At 42.2% G+C, this 18,955-nt stretch overlaps 1 protein-coding gene across 1 annotated transcript in view; it reads left to right on the forward strand.

Annotated features, from left to right (window-relative positions):
- The window catches only part of Adamts20 (ADAM metallopeptidase with thrombospondin type 1 motif 20), a 107,702-nt gene that overhangs the window by 40,166 nt on the left and 48,581 nt on the right, over window positions 1-18,955 (forward strand). Inside the window, exons 11-21 of the mRNA XM_050130883.1 lie at window positions 1,794-1,898; window positions 3,069-3,214; window positions 4,561-4,742; window positions 4,840-4,976; window positions 7,254-7,371; window positions 10,107-10,202; window positions 11,740-11,906; window positions 12,052-12,181; window positions 16,963-17,089; window positions 17,789-17,999; window positions 18,122-18,286. Of these exons, the coding sequence (XP_049986840.1) occupies window positions 1,794-1,898; window positions 3,069-3,214; window positions 4,561-4,742; window positions 4,840-4,976; window positions 7,254-7,371; window positions 10,107-10,202; window positions 11,740-11,906; window positions 12,052-12,181; window positions 16,963-17,089; window positions 17,789-17,999; window positions 18,122-18,286 (1,584 nt within the window). The remainder of the gene's footprint in view (window positions 1-1,793; window positions 1,899-3,068; window positions 3,215-4,560; window positions 4,743-4,839; window positions 4,977-7,253; window positions 7,372-10,106; window positions 10,203-11,739; window positions 11,907-12,051; window positions 12,182-16,962; window positions 17,090-17,788; window positions 18,000-18,121; window positions 18,287-18,955) is intronic.

Here is an 18,955-nt window from a genome sequence, read left to right on the forward strand (position 1 = left end):
TTTGTAAACATTTTATTTTTAATTGTGTGTTGGTGTGGGTGTCTATGGGACTCTGCGTATGTGAGTAAAGTACCCATAGAGATCAGAGAGGATGTTGGATGTCCTGGAGCTGGAGTTACAGGAGGTTACAAACTGCCTGGTGTGGTTGCTGGGAACTGAACTCAAGTCTACTGAAAGAACAGTAATTGCTCTTAACTACTGAGCCATCTCCCCAGCCTTACATCTGTGTTATACAGACACAAATGCCAAAGAATTATGTTTGTGGCATAAGTTCAATTGTAATCAAAGTATTCTTCACAATTTATTTTGGCAGTTGTTCATAGGTCACACACTTTAACTTTCCATGGAAATAAAATCATGAAAACACTTATATCGGTTCTATCATAATGATTTTGTTGTTTTTTGTTGGAGACAGGATTTCTCTGTGTAACAGCCGCGGCTGTCCTGGAACTCGCTCTGTAGACCAGGCTGGCCTCTAAAGATCCATCTGACTCTGTCTCCTGAGTGCTGGGATTAAAGGCCTGTGCCACCACTGCCAGGCATTTTTTTTTAACGTAGGCATAAAGTTAGGATTTGGTTCACAGATCACAGTGTGTGCTGCCTGCCTGCCCCACTGTCTAAGCAGAATGCTCGTTACATTTTCTTCACTTCGTTTCTTGAATTTGTCAAGCTGTTTCTGCCTTCACAGAGTTTGATGACCTCTGGGACCAGGAATACAGACTTAATTTACTTAAATAAACATACACACGTTGAGAGCCCCCACTCTGAAAATCCAAAGTCAGAAATGCTCCAAATCCAACTCCTTGAATGCCAGTTTGATAACATAGATGAAAACATCCCATGTTGACAGGTCACTATGAAAAATCCTGGGAAAATTGCTCCCAGTTCTGTATGTGTATGATGTATAGAAAACACAAGTCAGTTTTGTGCTTAAACTTGGACTTCAATCCCAGAGTAGCTCACTGGTCATATTTAAAAACACCCAAAGTATAGATGAACTAAAATCTGAAAACTTGTGAGTTCAGCCATCTCAGATAATGGACTGGTCCACCTGGCTCCCCAGACAGCGGATCCTCATGTAGATACTGCCACGCAATGAATGCTCATTGAACTGATCAGGGAGGCCGCTGGATAGCGAGCAAGCAGGCAGAACTGTGGAGTGTATCCCGCAGTGACTAATACACTCCCCACCTTGAGTTCATAGCCACAAATCTTAATAAGCTTTAAACACCCGTGGTGAAAAGGGTACCGTTTGCCTTAGTAGTTTACCTTAGAATTTCACTGTGATGGCAGCCATTCTTCTGGGCTGATTTGGACACCACGTAAACTTTTCATTTGACTTCAAAAAAAAAGAGGGATTATCGTGGGCACAGCTCCTATGACTCCGGAGTTTTCTTTCTTGTGAAAACTTTAGAACCATTTGTCCAGAAACTGTGAGTATACACTATACTTCACAGACTAGTAAACGTTGGTCCTTTTCACGGTTATCCCATGCACATCACTGAAATGGTTCTGCCTTTGCATCAGGCAGGGAACCTGTGAGTAAAGTTCAACAACAAAAAGCCTCTAGAAAAATGTCTTACAAAGAAAGGAAGCCCTTTCACGTAACTGAATATTTCCACTTTGGCTCATTGCTCTTACTATTTAATACATTAGTAAAATTTCCGATTGTTTTCAAAGTACGTCTAGCTTCATCCGCAAGCCAGGAAGCAGCTCAGATGGGTTTGGGCCATACAGACCTGGTCTGGATGTTGACACCTGCTCTGGCTCCCCTGCCTGTTGTTACTCTGCAGAAACAATGCCGGCGCCTGTGGTGCACGAGTGCGGAAGGTGTCCACAAGGGCTGTCGCACACAGCACATGCCGCTGGCAGACGGGACGAGCTGTGGTCCTGGGATGGTAGGTTTTCTCAAAGGGTGAGTCCTGTACCCAGAGTGTCTGGAATGGGCAGCTGCTCCGCAGTGCACCGTTTCTAGTGATTTGCTGCTACCCATTGTACAGATAGTCAAGTTGATTTTATTGCTGTGTGTGTTGGATAGAGTATACTATCAACAGAATTAAATGGATAAATTTAATTTTGTTCCTAAAGCTAGTAGATGGGTTTTAAGTTATAGATAGTTATATGAGTAATTAAATGCACATACATATTTTATTCTTATTATTAAAATAGATTAAAATGTCAGAATGCTAATATGTCAACAGGCACCTCAATTACATAATGTTTTCACTGCATACATTTTCTTCCTTGAACTTTAATTGAATATAATTGAATGTGTTAATTGGTTTTCTCAAATCTTTAGTGATTCTAAATGCATTAAAATATCTTTTGCCCATGAATTAAGCATGCTGTAGTATAATTTGGAGTGAGGCTGTATGATAGTTCTAACTTTGTTCCTTCTCAGGATTGCTTTTGTTGTTTGTGGTCTTTAGTAACTTCATATGAAGTCTTGAATTGTTTTCTCTAGTTCTATAAAGAATAATATATGAAGTTCGATGGGAATTGCACTAAATATGTAGATTATTTTTTGGTAACATAACCATTTTTAACATATTAATTCTGCCAGTCTGGCGGCATGGAAAGTCTTTCCATTGTCTAGTGCCTTCTCTGACTTCCTTTTTCAAAATTCTGACATTTTTCATTGTAGAGATTTTTTTATTTCCTCATTTAGATTTATTCGTATGTTTGAGGTGTGTGTGTGTGTGTGTGTGTGTGTGTGTGTGTGTGTGAGTCTATGCAACAATTGTAATGACATTATGAAAAACACTGCTTTGGGAGCTAATATAAATGGGATAGTTTCTATTTTAATCTTAAATATCCCTTCCTCTCCAGTGAGAGTTTGAACTTCAAAAGCAAGAGAAATATTACATTCCTTTTGCATTCCTCCAGCCTTGGGTACCGGGTAGACAGGGAATGCTTTTTCCAAGCCGGTGTTAGATGTAGCCTCACTTCTGAACTGACATTGGCTGTACCTAAGTGACAGCTCTTCTCTTGCTGCTGTTAGGATGACGCTGATGCTTTAACTAGATGCACACAAGCCATTGCTCTATGTGTGCTTCCTCTGTTCATAGCATTGCCACCGTGGGCTGTGTGTGACCAGAGACATGGAGACCCGTCCTGTGGATGGCGAATGGGGACCCTGGGGACCCTACAGCTCTTGCTCAAGGACGTGCGGAGGTGGAATTAAAAGCACAACCAGGCTCTGTGATCGCCCCGAGTATGTCTTTCTATTCACTGTAGATTAAGATTATCTCAAGGACCCGAAAGTAAAAGTCAGTTCCGTTCACTTCTAACACTGGAGGTCAGTCTGCAAGTTTCAGAGATTCGGAATCACTGTGGAATACTTTGAAGCATACTGCTTTGTACCTTTGTAGATTCAGACTTAAAAAAAACAAAACCAAACAAAAAAACCTAAATGAACTTTTTTTTTTTTTGGTTTTTCGAGACAGGGTTTCTCTGTGGTTTTGGAGCCTATCCTGGAACTAGCTTTTGTAGACCAGGCTGGTCTCGAACTCACAGAAATCCGCCTGCCTCTGCCTTCCAAGTGCTGGGATTAAAGGCGTGCGCCACCACCGCCTGGCCTGAACTTTTATAATTTGCATGGAGACAGCTGTTTTTTCTTTTTTTTCCGTACTCTTTGTTTTCTGCTTCGGTGTGATTTAAGGAGATGTGAATGGCAGTTCTGTCTTCATTTTACTGTGTTTTGAATGAAAGGCCCTAGGCCCCTCCTCCTGTGTTTTGACTCTGCTGCCCAGATGGGCCACTCAGTCACTAGTTCTTTATTGTTCTGTAATCTGACATGCCTCCATTCCCTCCCCTGCTCCTGTTCTGGACGCCTCACTGTGTCAGCCGAGGAAGTGCCCAGTCATCTCTCTTCATCCTACTCGAAAGCATACCGAGCTCCCAGAGAGATTTTAAGTATTTCTATTTTATATGTAACAAGTCATGGGCCAGGTGACACGCATATCAGTGAGCATTTTTAATGCACAGGAATACAACACACTCTGAATCAATCTTGCAGGTCATTGAAATTTTGGGCGAGGTAAATTATATATCATTTTTACCCTGAAAACTTCTGGGGTTTATTTCCAATAATAAATTGAATAAATTATTGCAGTGACAAGCATATACATACATACATACATATATACATGTATATATGTGTATATATATAGATATAGATATACACACACACCCTACTCATGTATGACAACAATGGGTATGTCTCCCTTGTCACCTAAGTTTCTTTGTTGACTGTACCTCACCAGACAACATTTTTTAGTTTGAAAACAAAGACCCACCATTAGTCCTTGCTAATCCTGTCAGAACTGAGACTTATTTCTGGTGTCCAGGTCTCAGGTCTACTTGAGAAGGGGTTGCTATTTTTCTGACTCGTTTGCCAGAAAACCGTTTAAAACCCTTTTGTGTATTTCTCCTTCAACCTATAATGTTAAAAGAGCGTCAGTGGCCTTTCTGGTCCTGGAGGCAAATGGGCGGTTGTAGAAATAGATGACCGCGGTGATGTTTTACTGATGCGCTTTAAAATGTAATGAATTTGACTAGGCCAAGAAACGGAGGAAGGTACTGTGTGGGCCGCAGGATGAAATTTCGATCATGTAACACTGATTCATGTCCAAAAGGCAAGCAAGACTTCCGCGAAAAGCAGTGCTCCGACTTTGATGGTAAACATGTCAACATCCACGGCCTCCCCGCTAATGTGAGGTGGCTGCCCAAGTACAGCGGGGGTAAGTAGCGCCATTGCTTCCATAGGAAACCGGTTTGCTGTGTAGAAACGCGGAGCCTCATTGTTCTGCATCCGAAATGGGATTCTTCTTCCTGCAGTTGCCATAAAAGATCGCTGTAAACTCTATTGCCGGGTCGCTGGGACTACCAGCTTCTACCAGCTGAAGGACCGAGTGGCTGATGGTACACCCTGTGGGACCGAGACTAGTGACATCTGTGTCCAAGGCCTTTGTAGGGTAAGTAAACTTCATGTTTCTATTGGCGAACAATGCGTTTCTTCTACTTCTGTAACCAACATTGTCTCCGTTCCTTCAGAGTTGTTTTTATGGATGCCATTAAAGTAGTCTTTGAGATCATGCTATCTCTAGGACTGTGGTTAACTTTGTGTTGTCGTGGTATACACCTGTATCCTGGTAGAGAAGGCCGAGGCGGGCCAGCCTGGTCTAGATAGCTGGATCCTGCCTCAAAAATAAAACCAAAGCAGCCCAAAACGCATAAGGTGGCTGATTTTGTTTTGCCAGTTGTATTTAGAGTCGGCATGAAGATGGGGTCACCTTCTTTAAAAGGTAGGAGAAAATGGACCCCAGGGTAGAAATGTGCCTTTACTACTTCAGATGTGACCTCCATGGTGACGGGTAACCAGCATCTCCTCCCTTTCTCTAGTCCTTGACTCTTGTTTCTTCTGTTCAAACAGCAGTGTCGAGCGCTTGATATGAACAGATATTAGAGATATGATTTTAGAGATGTAACGGCAGTGTTGAGTACTTGATATGAACGATATTAGACATGTAAGGAAGTAAGTGCTCAGGTTGGAACTGGGAACAGGAAGATATTTGATGTGTAATTTTCATCGGAACTCCTTAGAGATTCAGATATTATTTTGAAGTGAAAGAAGCGATGAGATTTGCTTTGCACTTTATGGTCTTTTTTAGAATGACCTTGGTTAGAAGATGGGAGGCAGGACCACTAGCAGGCTTCTCAATAAACAAAAGAGGCATGAGTGGAAACACATATGCTTCAGATGGTTGGCAATCTGGGGAAGGCAGGTGGAGTCTGAGCATTAAAACAGAGAATGTTGTCCAGACAGCAAGTGCGCTGCTGTGAGGCCATTTCTTTGATTGAAGGGGAGCTTAAGATGTCTAATTACATCTCCTTGTAGCCACGCATTTGTTGCCTAAGTGATAATAGTCTGCACCCAAAGGCCTTAGGAGATGTTCAAAGACACTTAGATTACATTTTAGAAATACATTAAATAGTACAAAAAGATTACTCTATGGCCCCAAAACCATATGTCATATTTAAACAAGCAACACAGCCAAGTGAAATGAAGCAAAATATAACAAAGATGATCTGAATGTCTAGATGCATTTGCCATTCATAAAATACATGGGTAAATCTTCATCATGGAAGTATTTGCCTCTTATATGAAAAACATACATATGGCAGGGGGATGGGATGGCTCCATGGGTAGGATATTTGCTGCTGAGCCTAATAACTGGAGTTCTGCTCCTGGAGTCCACGTGATGGAAGTAGAGAACCAGACCCCCAACCCTCGGCCATACTCTGGTACACACTCCCTGCCCCACCATCCCACTATGTAAATAAGCTAGTGGAGAACCCAGTCCAGGTGGAGAACCCAGTCCAGGTGGCATGTGAATTTTTCTCTTTGGGTTACTCAGCTTAGAGATCCAGTCCATAAAGGTAATGGCCGTGTCATGTGCGGAGAGCACCTGGGGCAAGGGACTGCACTTTTCTCTGAAATGTCTAGGACAATCCTTTAGTAGACACTTTGCTGATGATTAAACTGGGGGAAATTCGTTCAAATGTTTATTTGGAACATGCTTTATTTCCAGTGTTCTAAGGCCACAATATTTTTTAGAAAACATACAAACAACACCTTTTTTTGACTATTCTAATGTGGTTCTTATCCCAATGAGTTTTTTTTAGTTATCTCTCTTTAAAGGTTTTCTTTTTAAAAAACGTTATTTTGTGTATCGATGGTTTACCTGCTTGTATGTATGTATGTATGTATGTATGTATGTATGTATGTATACTACATGTATTTGTTCCCTGTGGAAGCCAGAAGAGGGTGTCAGATCCCCTGGAACTAGAGTTATAAATGGTTGTGGGTGCTGGTAATCGAACCCAAGTCCTCTGGAAGAGCAGCCGGTGCTCTTGCCTGATGAATCATCTCTATAGCCCTAATTTATGGTTTGCAAATGATTTTGGAATATAGGAATATTTGTCTGTCCCAATGTAGAATTCAAGTTATTACCCGAAGATACTAATTTAAAAAATTCTGTAAACCCTTTAAACACACTGCTTCTTAGACCCTGTGAACACAGTTCACATGTTACTGCCCACCTGGCTTGTTAGATGCTCAGAGAGACTCCTGTTGCAGCAAACCTCTGCTAACTGAAATCATCTTTTGAAGAGAACCTTGTATACTTTAAAGCGCTGTGCACATAAGTAGTCACTTTGACGCTATGAATCATGACGATTGTGTTTTGAAGCAAGCTGGCTGTGATCATGTGTTAAACTCCAAGGCCAAGAGAGACAAATGTGGAGTGTGTGGTGGAGATAATTCTTCATGCCAGACTGTGGCGGGCGTCTTCAACAGTGCCCATTATGGTAAGCGGTGTGTACTTGCCTCCAGTTTACCCTTTTCTCTGAATTAGTGCTCTAGTGTACAGTCTCTGTTGTACAGCAGAAATGTGTAGTCTGAGTCCTCAGTCCAGAACGATTGTCAGTGAAAATCTCCAAATGTAAAGAATAAGTCTTGAGTCGGGTATGTTATATGAATTAAGAATTCACTTCCCCAAACAAACCTGATTCTGTATTTTGTTGTCTCTGATTTTGAAATGAGGTCCAGTGTATCCAGACAGGTCTAGAACTTACGACCTCTCGCCCTTGACTTCTCAGGTGCTGAGACTGCAGGCATGCACCATGTCCGGCTCGTGCTGGACTGGGGCCAAACTTAGGACTTCGTGCATGCTCAGCCAGTTCAGAACTGAGACCATCCCTAACCCTGAATCTAATTTTTAATAAAACAATTGGATCCATTAATGAAAATCAAACAGTAAATCCAGTGGTATTTGACCATATTGTGTGAATTTTCTCCAATTTTGGAAACCTTTTTGTGATGCTCCTGTAAGTTAGAATGTGTATATTTATGACTTTTCTGGGAAATTTGATTCTAATGATTTTTAACACTTGAAACCCTTTCTTCCTTCCTCCCTCTTTCCCTCCCTCCCTCTTTCCCTCCCTCCCTCTTTCCCTCCCTCCCTCCCTCCCCCCCCCCCCCCCTCCCTCTGTCCCTCTCTCCTTCCCTCTCTCTGCAAGGAGATACCTGGTCTATGTGTTGTGTTTGTTTTTACTGCTGTATTGAAAATGTTGACTGAAAGTAAAGGGTGAAACTTCTAGCCTCAATGTTGGCTCATAATTGCCACCTCACTGATTTCCCAAGCAGCATGTGTGATAGAGTTCCAATGGGAACTTGGCGATGATTTCAATTTTATTTGAAACTGTTTTAAGGCCACCTCTGACATTTTCGACTCTAAACTTTCCTAGGGAAATACTCCCTCTTTTGATGTTGTTACAAGCAGACTTTAAAACTTCCCTTGTGCAGTAAAAACTTAATTCCTACGGTGTTATTTTTCAGCATTAAATTATGTTCATCTGGTTGATCTTAAGATGCTGCTGGTAACTATTCCGATGAGAGGGTATAACTCAATACTCCATTTTAAAATTTTTATTTAGGTGAGAAGCACAGAGCATTTCATATTTTAATGTACTGGAGATGGTCTTGTGTGTTCCCAACATGCTCTTTTTCTCTTTATTACTGATGATTTCATGTGAGCTCCATTCTTGGATTCCCTTGGATAACCATAACACAGGCTTGTGATTGACCACAGTGACTAAAAAATGTTTCACAATACGAAACCACATATATCAAGTTAGAACTGAAAACCTAACCTGGAGAAAACTGTGTTCCTCGTTCCCATACCCATGGGAAACCTTGAGCAAACCATTTGCAGGGTAGGGAAAAAAAAAAATTACCACATCTGCCCCCTGGTGGCTACCTCCATTCTGGCATCTTTTTGGTACAATGGGCTTGCTTGCATCAAGGTACTGGAGACTCAAAGAAGTTGATGAGGCTGTTTTATGGTGAGAGTTGTCCGGATTAAAATTAATCTTGGAGATTATAAGATAGAGTATACAAAAAGTAGTCAAACTGTCACCTTTATGCTTAAATCGAGATACTTTAAAAAATTAAGTTAGGTTGCTCCAAAAGCCTAGAGGCATTCTGGCACCATGATCTTTATGTAATCATGGGACAGTATTTTCAAATTTAATGCATAAAAAAATTACTGCTCTTATTCATGTACTAAACTGAGGGAATTAATGTTTTAAAAAAGGGTCAAGGAAAATCCTGGGATAACATCTCTAGAGCATGCTAAGTGCTGTGCTTACCCCGAGGGATCTAGCTAGCTAGCTATGAGAGTATTTTTCGGAATAATGTCAGGAAAAGTTTTTTCTCTTTATTTAATGTGTATTTTATACTGCAGTTCCTCTTCAAACAGTGCCAATATCGTGGAATTTGATTCAATAAACTACAGTTATTACTTTCATCCTGCTTCAGTAAACTTTACTTTTCTTGTAACAGATATTGGTAGACTTTAAAAACTAATGTAAAGTTTGGGTGTAAATACGGAGAGTCTAGTTTGAGGTACAAACTAAAAGCTTAATAAAAAAATAAATTTTCTATTACTGTTTCTCAATATAAAATCTGTTGCCACTCAGTCTTCCTAAACATCATGTCAGTGGCCAATTATATTGATAGCCCTAGATTTGTGGGCTCAAGGTAAACATTTTCTATACTCAGAACTTCAGAAGTAGTAAAACGAATTAGGAACTGTTGGACTTTAAGAATCTCGAGGTTAGAGCTGAAGAGATGGCTCAGAAATCCTTGCTACTCTTGCAGAAGATCCGAGTTCAGTTCTCAGGACCCACATCAGGTGGCTCCCAACTGCCTTAACCCCAGCTCCAGATATTTGAAACCCTCTTCTGGTCTCTGCAGACACCCCCATCCCACTCACACAGATACAAACATATACAATAATAAATATAAGATCCTAAGATTCTGAATCTCAAGGTCAGTGTGTTTGGGTGGTTGCCTTTATTCACTCTTGCATAGTGCTAAGTGTCGGTGCAGATGGAAAATCACAAACCACGTCATCACATTTTAAAAGCTAGGAAGAAATGAAAAGTGTGGCTGTGCCATTCCAGTCTTGCAGGCACTTGGTGGTAAGAGTTGGTGACATGTCTGTGTTTATAAAATTTGCATGTCCGAAATTCTATTGCAGGATACAATGTTGTCGTCAAGATTCCTGCAGGGGCAACAAACATTGAGATCCTTCAGCACAGCTATTCGGGAAGACCCGAAGATGACAACTACCTTGGTAAACATGTAGTAAGCAGCAGCTGGTGTGTGGATTGTGTGTAATTTCTCAGAGGTCTGCGGTTGATGGAGCTCTTTCTACACCTTTAGACATATGTTCTTCTTAAGCTACACAAAATAAACCCTATTCGAAGGAAAAAGGAAATAATGGAAAAATTAGTTTTTGTTTTCCATTATAGTATTTTAGGTAACTAAAGTTGGTATTCAGTTACAGTTGTATGCGTATTCAGAGTAAAATTCTAGTCTTTCTGACGCTCACTGTAGCACTCCGACTTTCCGTAAGAGTTTTTTTTTTTACCACGTGGCGAAAGTACTTGAATGCAGTTTTATTTCAAGTTCTGTAAATAACTAGCCTCATATTTTGAGATGTCACTGAATGTGGTTATTGTGTGTTTCTTGAGTATAGATACATTTTTGTTCCATTTTTGTTATCTTTTAAAAAATACCTTTTAGATTTGGAGAATTCTGCTTAGATAGAAATATGTGAAATATGGAGAAAGTATTTACAAAGATTTTCTCCCCACAATGAACCAATTCCTGAATTTTTCTAATTCCTCAAACTGGTGATGTGCAGCTGATAAGGCAAATTTTCTACTTCAAATTAATTCGATTTAAATATTGTCCCAGATTGTGAGTCCAGGGACTGGCACTGCTCAGTGTCAGAGAATTCTAACCTCAGTAAAGCTAATCAAGATGACTCACAGGCATGGCTAGTGGCTTACCTAATCCAGATGATCCCTCTCGGGAAGCTGGCCTTCTAGGTGATTCTAGATATGATCAAGTTGACAGTATTAACCACCACTGGGCTTGCATCAATTCCGATAGGAAAAAACCGGAAAGGGGTGTGAACCTAAAGGAAGGTAGGGATGTTATCTTGAAAACAGTCACATGTATCAGCGGCGATCAAGAGCCTCTTTGTGAACGACTGTGGGCATTTCTGTGAGGTATGGCGAATACCACTAGTGTTTTAAGATACTGTTCTGATCTCAACTCAGTGGTCACACAGATGGCTCTGGCTGAATAGACCACAAAACCAACCCAAAAGTCATGAACCAGGCCAAAGGACCAGTAGAGAGGAGTGAGAGGGGGTAGGGTTGGGAGGGCAGAGGTAGGGCGAGTAGACAGCTTGCATCGTGTCCACTTATTACTTAATTTGGCCTTGAACATTTAAGACTTTACACGTTTGTTCCCAATCAAGCATAAATGCTGTCCTATGTTCTCTAATGACTGATTGGTGGGTGCTCTGGTTCCTCCCGCTTCTCCTGGCCTGTGTCCTTCCTGTTTCGTGCCTCTGAGGAGGTTCTAGAATACAACAGCATAGGGAGAATCTGTCTTAATATAGTTGGCTGCTTTGTTGAAGTTTTCTTATTCACAGGTTAGAGACCATGGTGCAATAAAGTAGTTTATTTCCTTAGCATCGTTTTGTATTTACTTTCTTTAGATTCGGGTAAAGAAGTTGAGTTTAAAAGTGAGGAACGTTAACTCCATCCTTTTTGCCGGGTCTACCATTTCATGGGCTGCATTACATTGTTTTACAGCGTTATCTGACACGCACGGGAACTTTCTTCTGAATGGAAATTTTGTTGTAAGTATGGCAAAGAAAGAAATCAACATCCAGGGAGCTATCTTCGAATACAGTGGATCAAACAACTCGATTGAAAGGATTAATAGCACTGACCGGCTGGAAGCGGAGCTCGTTCTGCAGGTAACGGCCTGTAGGCAGCAGCGAGACTTGGTCGTGGTCTTATTAGAATACTAGTTAAGTGCTTAACATAGTTAGCTGTAAAAGCAATGTCTTAAGAGTATGTCTTTTATAAATTAATTGTGTGTTCCTCTGTATTTTTATTGAGGTGCTATGTGTAGGTAACTTATACAACCCTGATGTACGCTATTCCTTCAACATCCCCATTGAGGAGAGGAGTGACCTGTTCTCCTGGGATCCATATGGGCCATGGCAAGACTGTCCCAGAATGTGCCAAGGTACCCTGGCCTTAAATAAGAGACCCAAGTTGATGCATGATGGTATTATTTGGTTCCTCTTAAGTCTGGCTGGCTAATGAGTCTTTCCATAAATGGAGCGTACAGACCTGCATAGTGCCCTCTCTGCCCCCTCCATCTTGCTCTCTCTTGACTCTCCCATCAACGCTGCTGTCTTCATGGTTCTTCACTGTCTGTCTTCTCCTCTGCCTCTAGCTTTCCAGGGTAGTACCAAACCCCCGCCCCAGTCGCTCCCCACCACAGAGTTTGTTTTTAAGACTCCATCTGTCTCTTACTGTTGTAATGTCAAACATTCATTTTATTTCCCCTGCTTGGTCATGAGAAGAAACATTTGTACCATGGCGTGCAAAACTGAAAGGATCAGAGGGGAAAAGAGCAAAGCAAGAAGAGAGAGAGCAAAGGAGAGGATGGAAACAGTAGAGTCATATGTAGTCTGTATTCGTGGGTGGTTTGTGATATAACACTATGTTCAGTACAGGCAATATTTATTGAGGGACTGTTTTGGCTCAGGTTGTTACTTTATTTATTTATTTATTGAGACGGTTTCTCAGTAGCTTTGGAGCTTGTCCTGGAAACTAGCTCTTGTAGACCAGGCTGGCCTCGAACTCACAGAGATCAGCCTGCCTCTGCTTCCCGAGTGCTGGGATTAAAGGCGTGCACCACCATTGCCCGGCCGGCTCCGGTTATTATTAAGAGCTAAATTTTGTACTCTCATATAGCCCACGCGTAAGTATCTTCATGTAAATGCAGTGGCATGGCTATTCAAGGAGATTCCTCAGATAAGGCAGTAGGAGTTTTAGTGTGGACACCGAGGCGTAGAGTTTATATAGAATGGAATATGAAGGGTTGCAGTGGATTAGAGGGAGGAGGCTCAGAACAGTATGTGGATGAGAAAAGGTGGGTGGCCAGAGGCAAGGGCCTAGCTGATGAAAATCATCCTGTCATCTCACCTGACGAATGTCAAGGGAGCAGCGGTGCTCACCGGTTAAAGGGGTTGCCTCCCTCTCTTGACAGTGGACCAAAAGCAACTTGGGGAGGAAAGGGACCACCCACCATGGGCTGGGGCCTCCCATTCAATCAGTGATCAAGTGCCTGTTCCACAGATTGCTATAAGCCAGTCTTAGGAGGCATTTTCCCAGTTGAGGTTCCCTCTCTCAGATGACTCAAGCTTGTGTCGAGTTGACAGAAATCTGACCAGGGCACTGGGGAAGTTCAAGGAGTCATTTGGACAAAAGGCCTTGGATGAACTTAGCAGAAGACAAGTGGAGTTTGAAAATGTGGGGCCAGCTGCCCTGCACTGAGTAAACAGGTGTGTAGCTGCGGACGTGGGTCCAAACCAAGCAGTAGTGAATGGAAAGATTTTAGAATGCAGTAGATTCCCCATGAAAAGAAGAGCTCTGAGAGGTTATATAAGCAGAAAGATGGGAACTTCTTTTTTTTTTTTTATTTACATACTATGATTTGATTCTTTCTGTAACCCTGTGGCTTGTGGCTTGTTTTTCTGCATTCCGAAAGTAATTATTACTCAAGATTTTAGAACAGCTGTGCACTTTATTTTAGAATTTTCATATTTTTTCTTTATTTTTGCATTATTACTCTTTGATCTTATGCTCATGAATTTATGTTCTTTTACGCTCATTTTGTGAATGCCCCCTTTAAGTACCACTTCAATCTTATTTTGAGAATTCTCTTGAGTTTTTCTTAATTTTTTGAGTCGCCCCCCCTGCCCTTTTTGTTTTTTTTCGAGACAAGGTTTCTCTGTAGCTTTGGTGCCTGTCCTGGAACTCGCTCTTGTATACCAGGCTGGCCTCAAACTCACAGAGATTCGCCTACCTCTGCCTCCTGAGTGCTGGGATTAAAGGCGTGTGCCACCATTGACCAGCATGTGTCCTCGTTTATACTTACCTCCACCATTATGGGAAACAGACCTTAGTATGGTATGGAGAAGGAAGGTCATTTGTGAGGACTTACTATCTTTGAAATATTGCCATTCAGTTCTTACACTCACCCAGTTCTTTGACTGGTGGGAATTCTAGATAGATGACTTCTCTTTAGATACATGAAGGCCTTGCCCTTTGGTCTTCTCTTCCGCTTGCCTTGTGCTTCCCTGTGCTTGCATGGGACATTTTCCACTCTTGAAGCTTTATGACTTGTTTTTTGGTTCTAAAGACATGAGAGAACAGGATGCACTGTTGTGTGGCTTCCTTCTCGAAACCCAACTGGGGAACAGGGAGATGAAGGCAGGACAGCCATAGACACACATACTGAGAAGCTGGGGTTGGGTGGAGCCTTGCTGTGCCTGGTGAGGCAGCAGCAACTAGGAAGCTCAGCATGTTTAACTATGCGCATGACGAGAGGGGGTCACCAGTCTCCAGGGGTACCTCTGTAGAGGAGCAGTCTCTCACTGTAACTATATAGCGAAGGGAGCTTCAGTCTGTGTTTTGTCTATGTTCTGTCAACATCTGCGCAAGGACCAGAGGAAGGCATTGCCAGTTTCCAGGGCCCTCAGGCATTGGTCCTTGACAACAGTGCACATCCACTGGGGCTTCCTAGGCTGCCTGCGTGGGTTCCTTGGTGTGGTGTTCTTTCTTGTCGTTTTCCTGGGAATTATGTTAATCTTTTTGGAAATAGATTCTTGAAATTTTTTGATGATTTTCCCACCAGTTTTTTTTCCTAACGTTTGTATTGCTTGAAGGCAAAACCTCTTAAATTAGAACCTTATAGTATCTTGTCTTTTGGCCTCCTTGTTTGGTAGCTCTAGTCATGTTTGTTTCCTTGATATTCTTGTGTTTTGAGCCTTCCTGAACTCTCTGTTAATGCTTTTTAATATTTAAGAACTAAAATCACTTCCCCACAAATCAGTGGGAGAAGACCATTCTTTCTTGGAGAACAGCGCACCAAGAAAGAAAAATCTCCTGTCTTCCATGGTCATGGTCACATGAGGGGAAGATGGAATTGCACTGGATCCAGGGGTCACGGAGAGTGCAGTGAGCTGGGAGGTCACCCCGTATGAGAGTGTCTTCCTTCATCAACCCATTTCTGTCAAGGGTGACCTAGCTTTTCTGTGCTGTGTCTTCGGGTTCCTCTTCTATAGCCCCGTGCGGTCCAGTATGGCAGCCACCAGCCTCGTGTGGCCAGTTCGTATCAATGTGCTCTATGTGTGAACTACCCACTGGATCTTAAAGATTAAAAGGGAAGAAGACATTAAAATATATTTTAATAATTTGTACATTAGTATTTTCAAATAATCAGACTTTATATGCTTAGGTTTAAATATGAGCATCATTAAAATTAATTTTGCTAGTATCACTTTGTTTTATTATAGGTAGAGGAAGTACAAAATGACATTCGTGACTCACGTGCTCCACTGGTGGCTGTCGTTCCAATATGACTTTTAATCTATTCTTTGTTTTCCACCCCTCATACATTCACAAGGTTGACTTCTTCCTCCTTGGCTCCGATAATGGCTTTTATCCTTTGCTTTTCGTCTTCACAATTTCCTCTTCTCTTCTGTTTCCTTTCTTTTCTTTTGCTCCATTACATATATGCTTCTACAAAACCATTTGTATTTATTTTAAAAAGGGCCTAGAAGAGATTTGAGATAAACACGTGTTCGTGTTTAGTTAACTGGGAGTTCAAAGTTGAGCATTCACAAGGCAGAAATTTGATCATGTCACGGACTGCTCAGACTCTGAAGATGATGCGGATTCACGGTGCCCTGACTCTGGGCACCAGTTGCTTTGGCTGTGGCTGTGCTGTAGAGAAACAGCTGCCCTATCTGCATGGGGTGAGCTGAGGACATTGTTGACCAGTCTAAACTTTGGGCTTCATTGCCGTGTCCTGCTCTGTGTAGCTAAGATCATCCACACCACGGAAACAACAGCAGACCTTACTTTTGGAGTAGCTTTAGTCCCAGCAAACAGTGGATGTACAGAAAGAACCGGATATCCCTATTTCCTCACCCCGCCCCCTCCCTCTTCCCTGCTGCTCTGCTATGAGTGTTTGCATCTTTCGACACGTGTGTATAGCTGGCAGGCTAGTTCTGATCCTTAATGACCAGCTGATGCCTGCAGTGCGCACGAGAGCTCGTTCTTCTTGCTGTGAATTCCGTGAATGTTGGCGAATAAATGGTGACACGTTTCCACATTCCACTGTCATACAGAGGGAATCATAGCCCTTACCCATGCCCAGGCCTCGCCTCTCCTGTCTTGCAAAGCCTATGGAACTACTAATCTTTGGGTTTCTTGTAATTAGCTTTCTCATTCCTGAGTTCAGTCTGAAAGGTCGGCCCCACATGGGCAGTGCTGTTCTGGAGGAGAGAGAAAGAACGAGCGCTGGTTGGAACTGTCACAGGCCGTCTCTCCTCCAGTCAGTTCACATAAGTGTCATGTTACCTGACATGCAGGTTGTCATAACACTGTAGGAGTACCCATGGGGAAGTAATCCATGGGGACAATGATCTAGTAATAACACACCATCCATGCTGGCCCCAGCCCTGCCTTCCAATCCCGGCTGTTACACTTACCCCCTTATCCGGCCCATCTTCCTTTTGGCCTCCCTACTGAGCAAAGTCCTCCCCAGCCATTGAGGATTCAGCTTAGAAAAAGAAACTCCTGACAACACTGATGTCCTAGTGACCTGGGAATAATACCTAACATTTCTGCTTTCCTACCTGAATCATGTAGGCTTGTTTTTATGATTATGGAACACCTATTTGTATAGACTTCTCTTTAATTTTTAATTTTCATTTCACTCTGGCTAAGGTCTTCATAGGAGGAAAATTGTCTGCATTCGTAAGAGTGACCGTGCAGTTGTGTCCGATCAAAGTTGTGGCCACTTACCGCTGCCCTTGCTTGTGACGGAAAAGTGCAACGCAGACTGTGAACTCAGGTAAAGAGAACTGGTGTGTAATGGAGATGGAAAAATGTAACGGCGTAAATTAATGCAGACAGATTGTAAATAATATATACACAGCTTTAATGGGGAAATTAGACTCACAGAACCACTGTTCCCGAGGAGGACAGGAAGCAGGAAGGGGCATTTATAAGTAAACCTTCGCCCGAGGCAAGCCTGCCCCCTAAGGGGAGCTGGCTTAACCCTACATGGACTCATCATCAGATAAGGTGTGCTGCACAGTGCCTACCACAGAGCCAGCGGTCAGTAACATCTGTCCTCTGCCTTGTCGTTTAGAATACATCTGGCTCGCTAATTTGTGTTCATGCTCAGTATTTCATGTGACTTTTGAATTAATAGTTTTAGTAAAATACCCATGTGTAGGCCTCCAATTTTGTGTCCAATAGGGATAATTTAGTCTGTAAAGTAAATTCAGAAAAATTCTAATCTGGAAGTCCGTAGTTTCAAGATTTGAAATATTAGGTCCATGTAGCGTAACTTTGTAATACCCACTGGAATTAGGACCCAATAAGTAATATTTGAGAGTGAAAAAATATAGGTTGAGTTCCCTGGTACATTGGAATTGAACTAAAAGCTCTTAATAATTCTAAAAACTGAATTATAACCAAGACCCTGAATCTGTTTTAAATCAATATCCATAAGCCCTGCTCCTAAATGTAGCAACATCTTCTCTAGGTGGCATATCACCGGCAAAAGCGAATGCTCATCCCAGTGTGGCCAAGGCTACAGGACCCTCGACGTTCACTGCATGAAGTATTCCATTCATCAAGGGCAGACTGTCCCGGTAGAAGACCACTACTGTGGCGACCAGCTCAAGCCCCCGACCCGAGAGCCGTGCCATGGCAGCTGTGTTTTAGCGAGGTGGCATTATTCAGAATGGTCCCAGGTAAAATAAAAATGCCTCTCTTTTTACCAGTTAAATGTTTCTATTTCTCTAAAAGGGTATCTTGGTTAAATTTTTTTTTCCTGTTTCTAAACGCCACTGATTTTGTTTTGTTTTTTAATTAGTGTTCTCGGAGTTGCGGAGGCGGGGAGAAGACTCGGGAGACCTCCTGTGTAAATGGCTTTGGCCACCGCCTTGATGACCAACAGTGCCAAGTGCTTCCGCGGGTGATGCTTGGGAACTGCAATGAGTTTCCTTGTCCCAGCTGGGTTACTAGTGAGTGGAGTGAGGTAACACTAAACACGTGCCTTAGAAAAACTGCTGTCATGTCTTGCTAGGGAAACTCACAGTCCAAGACTGTAAGATTCAAATGTGTTTATCATAAAAGCAGTTTTTAAAACAGTAAAACTACCTAGTTCTTCTACTATTTGTAATTATCAGGCCAGCGGTGACGTTTACTGAGATTTAGTCTCTAGCCAACTTCATAAAAAGCAGCAGTGCAAGCATTTCTTCCTCAAAGGTTAGCTTTGGAGTTCTGTGGCTAGAACAAATGGATATTTTAGTGGGACTTTGATACATTTATTTATTATTTTTTATCAGTAAAAACTGGGGAGTCATGTATTCGGGTAAGAACCTGAATGATCAGAGAATCGGTGGAAAAGCAACCAGTGACCTCTGTCCAAAAGGGCTGAGGCCCTCTCTATGGCCTCTCTATGGCCTTACTACTCCCAATCTGTCCTCAGTCCTCCAAAACCTCTATGGTTAACTTTGATCAGCTAGTGGCTAGCTCTGCCCTCTGAGTCAAAGCAAGCTTCGCGGTTGTAATACTGTCAAAACATCACACAGCAGGGCCTAAGTGGCAGATGTCAGGCCACTGGTTTATCCAGTGAATGGCTCTTGAGGACTAGGGGGGAGACATTCCAGATCTTTGTGTCACTTTTTGATGCAGCTGTTTTGAC

This window comes from Alexandromys fortis, unplaced genomic scaffold (genome assembly GCF_014885135.2).
Source record: "Alexandromys fortis isolate MF-2015 unplaced genomic scaffold, M_Fortis_MF-2015_v1.1 scaffold_28, whole genome shotgun sequence".
NCBI classification, from domain to species: domain Eukaryota; kingdom Metazoa; phylum Chordata; class Mammalia; order Rodentia; family Cricetidae; genus Alexandromys; species Alexandromys fortis.